The 8,569-nt window shown below is 30.7% G+C and overlaps 1 protein-coding gene across 6 annotated transcripts in view; it reads left to right on the forward strand.

Moving 5' to 3' along the window:
• Positions 1-8,569, forward strand: part of LOC117176019 (WD repeat-containing protein 47) — a 249,114-nt gene that overhangs the window by 141,944 nt on the left and 98,601 nt on the right. Inside the window, exon 1 of one of the 6 annotated variants that reach the window (XM_033365976.1) lies at positions 6,372-7,545. The exons of the other annotated variants lie outside the window; for them this stretch is intronic. Within the exon in view, the coding sequence (XP_033221867.1) occupies positions 6,661-7,545 (885 nt within the window). The 5' untranslated portion in view covers positions 6,372-6,660. Of the gene's footprint in view, positions 1-6,371; positions 7,546-8,569 lie in introns of those variants that run through there. 6 annotated transcript variants of the gene reach the window in all.

Below are 8,569 nucleotides of genomic sequence, written 5' to 3' on the forward strand. Positions count from 1 at the left end.
ACCACCAAGTAAGTGTGTGGAGGGTGTGTAAAGGAATAGAGAAGGTGTAAGAAAAATGTAAACCCTTAGGGGACACATTAGAAGCTTCCATTCCATTAAAAAAAGAATATTTAATGATTATATTAGTTCGCAAGTGAAATCATCTTTACGAGCTGGAATACACATGCTATGATAACGGGAGTCGAACGAGAAGTCTCAAATAATGCCATGTGTCCAAGCGGACAGAATTGAAAAAGTGAATAGACCGGAATATACTAGGAATGGAAATATAAAAATTTCCAACTTAAAAGAGTCTTCAACAAACAATTTTAATTAATACTTGTTCAGACTTCAAAAAATATTTCAAATCAAAACCTTTTAAACTTGAAAACTAAAAAAATATTTAACTCAAAATAAGCAGGTCCCGTTTTTTATCAGTCGAAGTTACTAAATTATACATTTTGAATCTTGAAATATTGAAATATTTATCATTGGAAGCCTTAAGGGATGAACAAATTACAATCTGTTAAAATTCAAATAATACAAATTCACTAGTTCAAATGTCAAAGAATTAACTATATTAAATATCGAAATTGAAGAATTTAAGACGACGACCCTTTTAATTTACTTAGTTGAAAGCTTTTCAAAATGAATTTCAAACCAGAAATATAACTTTCTAAATTTGAAATAGTGAATTGTTCTACTAATCATTAGTAATTTTCTGTGTAATACTTTATTAAAAAGTCGAAAGATACTGAAACAAATAGTGAAATACAAACAATAGTGAGAAGAAATTTTTATTGAGTAAATTAGTTTATCATGGGAATATAAAATTTTCTCATAAATGGGGTAAGATTATGAGAAAGTGCTTCTTCTGTTTGAATTGAAGCCTATTCTTGTGGGTTTTGTATTATTTTGTTTTTAATTATTATAAATAGTATAATATCAACATGTCGTCCTATATTATTTGGAACAGGCTTGTCTGAAGTAATTTATATCATTGATGAAAAAAGAGAACATAAGACTGTGGGCATTTTTTCATCAATGGCTTCAATTTAGATGGTTTTAATAGATCATTTAAGAATTTAAGATTTTAAGTGATTGTTAAATTAGTGCACCACCCAGAAATTAAGAAAAGGATCACGATGGGCTTTGATAGAACTCAACCAAAAGAGTCTTCCACATCCCGAGTTTTTTGTTAGCATTACCTTGACACCTCACGATCATTTTGAGATCAAAATGAAAAAAAATCGTTAGGGCTGTTTTCGAAAAAATACAATTTCTTATTTTCTTGAAGAGCTTGTTAAATCAAAACTATTTTTGTATCAAAAATGTAAACTACAGAAAGTTGTGATTTTAGTTTTACTAAAATAATTAGGCTCCCGCGCATCATAGATAAACGTTGTTACGAAATACTTGAAAGTAGATCGTTTTTTCTAAAAATAAACAAATTCAATGTTCTAGCTTTAATAGAACTGTAGTTATGGTCTCTTGACAAAGACCTTTTTTTATGGAAACATTAATTTAGAAGGCCATCATTGCAGTTCCATTAAAGCTAGAGCATTATATTTGTTTAGTTTAAAAAAAATGCATTATATTTTAACTTCTTTTTTGTCAACTTTCAAATATGGTGCACAGGAACTGAGTTATTTGAGGAAAAGTAAAATGACAAATTTTTGTAGACAAATTTTCAGATGAAAAATGAGTTTCGACCGATATATTCCTAAACTATTCGAGGTATAATATTCGATTTGTTTAGGTTTTGAGGACATTTTTACCTTTCGATTCTCTTTAAGCATGTCTAAGGATTCATATGCAGCAGAAAGGAGAAACTTTAAAAAATGAATTACCAGAACTTTTCTTAAATATATTTTTAAACAATTTAAAGATATTTGGTTATCACAATATCTGAAACATATAAAGCTTCTTTTTATTTGCTAAAATAAATCATTCAACTCTTCATTGCTATTTCCACAAAACTATTCCTAATAATCACCTTAGAAAAATCGGAAATTGAGCTTATCTAGACACGGCTCTAATGATTTTTTTTTCATTATTATCTCAACCTGTTGAACCAATGTTTGAAAAGAGAAAAAAAAACTAAATATTTACGGTGCGTTCGTAAATCTTTCCTTTGAAGATGCCTCTTTTTATAAATCCAAAAGACTACCATCAACGCATTGTAACAGATCTTTATCGCCTGTGATTAAGTTACTTAGAGGGCTGCAAGTTTCAAGGAAGTTTCATTATTTATCTACAGGCTGCGCCACGATCCAGATGGCGGGACTAATCGAGACACCAAGTCGATAAAGCAGTGCTCTAACTAAAAAATCGCAGGCCTTATCGACTGGATTCTAAACATTATAATCAAGCCTCAAGTTCTCATGAGTCTGAAATTGCTTTGCTGTATTTCAGATTTTTCACGTGAGCTTAGAAACCTTAGATACCTTAGATCATAAAGATGACAGGATCGTCAAGAGCAGTACTTTAACGGTCCCTAGATTTACCTGGAAAAGATCCTAAGATCTTAACGGTCGTCGAACGACCGTTCCGCGCACGTGGAGAACAGTAACACTAGCTTTACCACGTGTTGCGTCGGCTGGGCTTACCATTACTTTCCACTTCTACTTGCCACCGCAACTTTGCCACTTTGCGTCATGAATCATTACTGGATTACCCAGAACTGCATTCTTGAATGTATAATTTTGGATCCTTGGAACTCACGATACTCTCCTTGCGAAGTCCATCAAAGTGTTCCGAGTTATTTATATTCACTGTACAATCTTACTGAACAATCCATATCGTTCTGTAATTTTTTCCTGTAATTGTCGCAGGAAAATTAAACGTTTCATGTAAATTGACAGAAATTACTGAAGGAATTTTACACAAAACTGTATGAAAATTACTATGAATGTTTAATTTTCCCACAGCAATCATAGGCCATAAAAATACCAGTGATGTTTGTGGGAGATTTACGTCAAGAATCATGGTAATTTTACCGGAAAAATCGATGTGAATTCAAAACATTCAGGAGAAATTACAGATTTTTTTGTCGTGTAAGCTTACAACATTCCGTCTGTGAACTTACAACTTTTTTAAAAATTTCCTATAAAGGTAATTGGTATTTTATGTCCCATAATTTTTGTGGGAAAATTACATTAAACTTTTCACAGTGTACAATATTAAATCGAAAGCTTGTGTTTAAACGTTAAATATGTAGAATCAGGAGTTTTCAAAGTTTACTATTATATTTTTGTTCAGAATTAATTTATTTTCGTAAAAATTCAACTTTTTTTAGTCATTTTTTGGTGGGAAATCCAACTGTTTTGTTGAAATTTTATCTTTTTGGATAGAAAAGGCGAACTTTTAGATTGAAAATGAACCCTTATTTCTAGAAAAGTCATCTTTTCTGGTGAAAAATGAACATTTTTCTTTTAAATTCAGCTGTCTGAAAAGTTGGAATTTTTTATTATTATTGTATTATTATTGTATTATTATTTTATTATTATTGTATTATTATTGTATTATTATTGTATTGTAATAATTATTATTTTGTAATTATTTGTTAAAAATGCCAGTATTTTGTTGGGAATTATATTATTTTGTTGAAAAGTTGACTGTTCCTAAAAATAATCTTTTTTAGACGAAAATTCAACTGGTTTGTTGAACATTTTTGTGTTTAAATAGAGCATTTATCCTTTGTATTGAAAATTCACCTTTTTTGGTAGAAAAGTAATTTTTCTTGGTTGTAAATTCATTTTTCTTGGTTGAAAATTATCTCTTTTGTTGAAAAATTAACTATCATCTAAAAAACTCCTCGTTTTGGCTTGAACATTTAACTATTTATTTAAAAATTCAACTGCTTTTGGTTAAATTTTAATCTTTTTTGTTTATAAATTATACAATTTGGTTGAAATATCATCACTTTGGGTTGAAAATCTAACTAATTGGTTTAAAGTTTTTGATATTCAGTTAAAAATTGGTCTCTATTTTGCTTAAAAGTTTAAATATTTGCTTTAGTTTTTTTATTTAAACTACTTGGATCAAAATTCAACTTTTTTTATGGGAATGAACTTTTGTTAAAAAATTAACTATTATATTGAAAATTAACTTATTTCATTGAAAATTGAAACATTTGGTTGAAAGTTTATCTTTTTAAGTTGAAAATGTAACTATTCGTTTATAATTTTTACTATCTAGTTCAGAATTCGCCTCTGCAGCTTGAAGTTTCAGCTACTCGATTGAAAATTAATTTATTTTTGTTGAACTTTTTATTTTTGGTAACTTTTGGGTTGAAAACAATTCTAATTTGATTAAGGATTTAACTAGCTTGTTGAACACTCGTCTTGTGTGGCTAAATTTAACTGCTTTTGATTTAAAATAAAATCTTTTTGGTTGAAATATCAACTATTATGTTTTTTGTTCAGAATTCATATTTATTTCATTATGGTTGCCAATTTATCTTTCTTAGTTAAACCTTCTGCTATTTGTTTAAGAATACATCTTTTGTACGTTGCAAATGTAACTATTTGGTTAAAATTTCAACAATTTGGTTATAAAATTCAACTATATTGTTAAAGATTCGCCTTAAATGCCTATATTATTATTGAGCTATTATTATTACTTTTAAGACTTAAGCTTAAATGTTTAACTATTTGGTTATCAGTGCAACTGCTTGGTTGATAATTAATTTTGTTGTTGAAATTTCAACTAGTTTGTAGAAAATTCGTCTTTTTAAATTCGACTTTTTAGTTAGACATCATAACTCTGTCTTCGAAAATTCATCTTTGTTGTTAGAAAATAGATCTTTTTTGGTTGAAAATGCAATATATTTCGACTTGAAATGTTAGGGTAGTTTGTGCCAAAAATCAGGAATAAGAAAAAAATAGTTTATATGTATTATTTTAAGAATCAAAATAATATTACTAATTATGTCATTTCACATAAACAACATTATTTTAAATGAGATATTTTTTATATTCACAAACAACAGTGTTTGTTTTAATAATGTTCTTGACAATTGATTTTTTATGGCTATTGCTTCTTACTAATTTTCTTAAAAGAAAAAATTGTAAATCAATAAGTATATTCAAAGATTATTCTCCTATGTTTTAAATTGAAAACTGTAGAGTTGTAAGGAATCTTTTTGCCGAAAAGAGATGCTATTATTTATTAAACATTCAACTATTTAATTTTAACTAGCAGCTCAGTTACAAAGCTGCTGTTAGTATAATTATTTTTTATTATTCTTACATTTCTTTTCATACAAAATAATATTTTTTCTTGTATAATACATGATTGATAATATTTAAATTCCTAAAATCCTAGACAATTTTTTGTTTTTGGGAAAGGTTATTAAATTTCGCGTCAAATAAGTTCTATTTGGAATATTTTTGGAAAAAAGAAACTGAGTTACAAAGTGAGAAAAACAGGCCTTATTTCTGATTTTTACTCATTTTTATGATTTTACTTCAACTCTTGAAAAAGTCGAGAAAAATAATGGTAAAAATTTGAATTTCACTCAAAATGAACCTGAACTTAACTTGCAAATTTTTACGATTATCTTCCTAGATTTTTTTTAAGGTATGAAATGAAAAAGAATGACTTCCGAATACCGCAAAATTAATTAAAATAGTACTTCTATGACGCAAAATATAATGGTTTTTCCAATGCTCTTTTATAAACTGTCTTATCTTCCTTTTTTCCGGAGATATCTTGTTAGAAGTGAGTGAATGTTTTTAATCGCTCGTTTTTCAGATGTCCTCATACTCCTGGACGATAATGTCATTTTTGGCTCGACAACTATCTTAAGTTTTTCATTTTTAATTCTATATGGTACTTCTACCTTAATTTTGTTTGAAAGATTCTTCTTCCATTATTCTCTTATTTTCCTAAAAAATTAAGCTATTTTCCAGTTTTTATAGCATTTCGGGATGTGAAGGCTATGCATAACATACTTAGTATGAGAGAATTGACATAAGAAAATAGGTATAAAGTTCGTCTATGTAAACTAGGAAATAATGATCTGAATGAGAGAAGTGAAAGGAGACTTTATCAGGATGATCGTGATTTTACAGCGTGTATTCGTTTCTCGAAGATTCGCACGCTCGCCTTGTTGTGGTCGAGAAAGTCACGTGGCGGCGAGCATGGGGTCCCATAAACCTGGGCATCTGACCCTGTAGATGCTGTCAGCGAGTGTGCCAGGGTCGCATCAGCTGCATTTACCTATGTCCTATATCGCGCTCGCAATTTTGCGTGACAAACCCATAAGTTTGACCTAATATGGAGACTTGTCTTATACAAATGCCAGTTACTGGTGGGGATCACGGACTCCTGCGACTTCGGCTGCGAGTCTCTTACTTCAGCACCCCAGTACTTCATCGGACGTGTATTAGGACGCATTCCTGTCCCGCACGTATGATCGTCAATTGGTTAGTGGAAACGTGCTCTAGTGACATAATCGGTTGCTAGTAATAGTAAAAGTTCAGCCGGCTTTGTGTGAAAACTGTGACATCCTCTTCCTTGTGATATTCTCCTGTCAAAGCTTTGGTGATCAAAGCTTGTATCATCAAGGATTATGTGATTAGATTGTCGTGCCGTAGATTGTTGATTATGTAGAGATACCCTTTCGGAAATATCTGAAATTCAATCAAGAATATTAATAATTGTAGCAATTGAAAAATGTCTTCTAGTCAGAGGGCAGCTATAAAACGCCTGGAAGAGCTCTTCCGAGATGTTAAAGTGGAAAAGAGTAATTCAGAGCTCGTAAGACTTGAAAACAGGATCGACAGGTGCTGCGATATACATGGCAAGCACTTCAAGGAGAATTGTGCATATCGTTTGCTTGGATCCAAAAGGGATACGATTGGTCGAACCTTTTCGCCAAGTCGGAGGGGATCCTTGGGGATACCAATGTCTCCACCTAAAAGAGACTTCATACCCTCAAGTTTCCCCAACTCCTTGAGAAAGGATGATTTGGGCGCCTCCACTGGAGCAATTGATTATTCGCGTAAGGATTGGTGCACCAATAGTCTCGGCAGTTCAGCTCTAAAACGTGATACTCTCGGGAGATCAGTTGGTTGTCTGAAAAAAGATACTATATCGAGTTATAATTCGCCACTGAGGCGGGATTATGTGGCTAAATCAATGTCAAGTCTTCATAGACCTGATACCAAGTCGACCAATATCTCGAATCTTCTTACGAATTCTGAATCACATGGGGATTTAAAAAGTGATTTGAGTACGTCGTCTGTTCCTTTGAAGAACAGGAATAATGCTTCCAGTTTGAAGAGTTGCCTAGCTGGATCCAATGGGAACTTTAGGAGCAACTTGAATGTTACGTTGCCAAGCGAGCCGGCCGGACAGGAAGATAAGGTATCACCACTTGGTGGATCTTACACCACTGGAAGAAGAGGATCTCATGACAGAAGAAGGTTTTCAACGGATTCGTTAGAAAACTTGAGAAGGAATTCTTGGGATCCGAGTCGTAGAGGATCTTCTGGATCATCCGGTGGATGGGATGATCCTATTTGGGAGGAAGGATGCTTTGAAGGCAATGTGGGCAAGGTAATCATTATGATCAATTCATCATTCACGGTCTTACATACAATTTAATTTTCACTTGATACACATATCAAAATGTAGAATTTTGAGCAAATTTTTTGGAATCTGCTTCGATTTCAACTTTAAATTGCAATTCTTTAGACACTTCATGTTATAGACCTATAACACGTTGAAAAGTACAGAAAACGCAAGATTTCTAAAAAATTGATGTTATGGAGAATTTTTAAAATAAAATTTAAAATCAGTGTCCAAAAGTCTATCAAATCACCTTGCAATTTTTGGGGACCAAAGTGAGTGTAGAACAGTTACATTTGGATGACATGATTTTGAATTTTAAACGCTTCATAGTTTAAATTGTACTATTTTGATCTGAATCCATTAAAATGTGAAAAATTTAAGTTTTGAATGTTTATAGTACTTTTTTTATTCAAATTAATATTTATCTCTAGATGCTTTTCAAATTTAGAATTGTTCTACTTTAAATCATTCACTCACCGTTCAGTTCTAAATAGCCTAAACTGTTCAATTTTGAAGATTTAAATTTTATAAAGCAACATAAATTTTCAGAATTTCTTAAAGATGTTAAATGAAATTGTATTCTCCAATTTTTAACAATGCAATTTTTATATTTGTTTTCATACTCTTGAAATAATTTGCAACAACCATTACTGTAAGTTTTTAAAGAAATATATTTTTTCAATCAAAATTTTTTTGTGGTAAACTGTCCTTCTAATTAGTATATTCTGTAACATGTACGTGAAAATTCGAATTAATTTCGCCAAAAATTTTAAATGTCCTAGCAAGTAACTCTTTAAAAAATGAAATAATTCAAGTAAACCGAAGTGATTCTACACTTTAAACTGTATTAATAACTCAAGTTCCTATAAAGTATGTAAATTTAATGATCTAAGCAGAAACTCTAAACTGTTGAAAAGACATGATATCTATAATTAAATTTAATGAACAGTATACTTTGCCAGTAAATTTACATTATTAGAAAGGTTATTATTAACATTTTATAAACCCT

The sequence above is a fragment of the Belonocnema kinseyi genome, chromosome 7 (genome assembly GCF_010883055.1).
Source record: "Belonocnema kinseyi isolate 2016_QV_RU_SX_M_011 chromosome 7, B_treatae_v1, whole genome shotgun sequence".
In the NCBI taxonomy this organism is placed as follows: Eukaryota; Metazoa; Arthropoda; class Insecta; order Hymenoptera; family Cynipidae; genus Belonocnema; species Belonocnema kinseyi.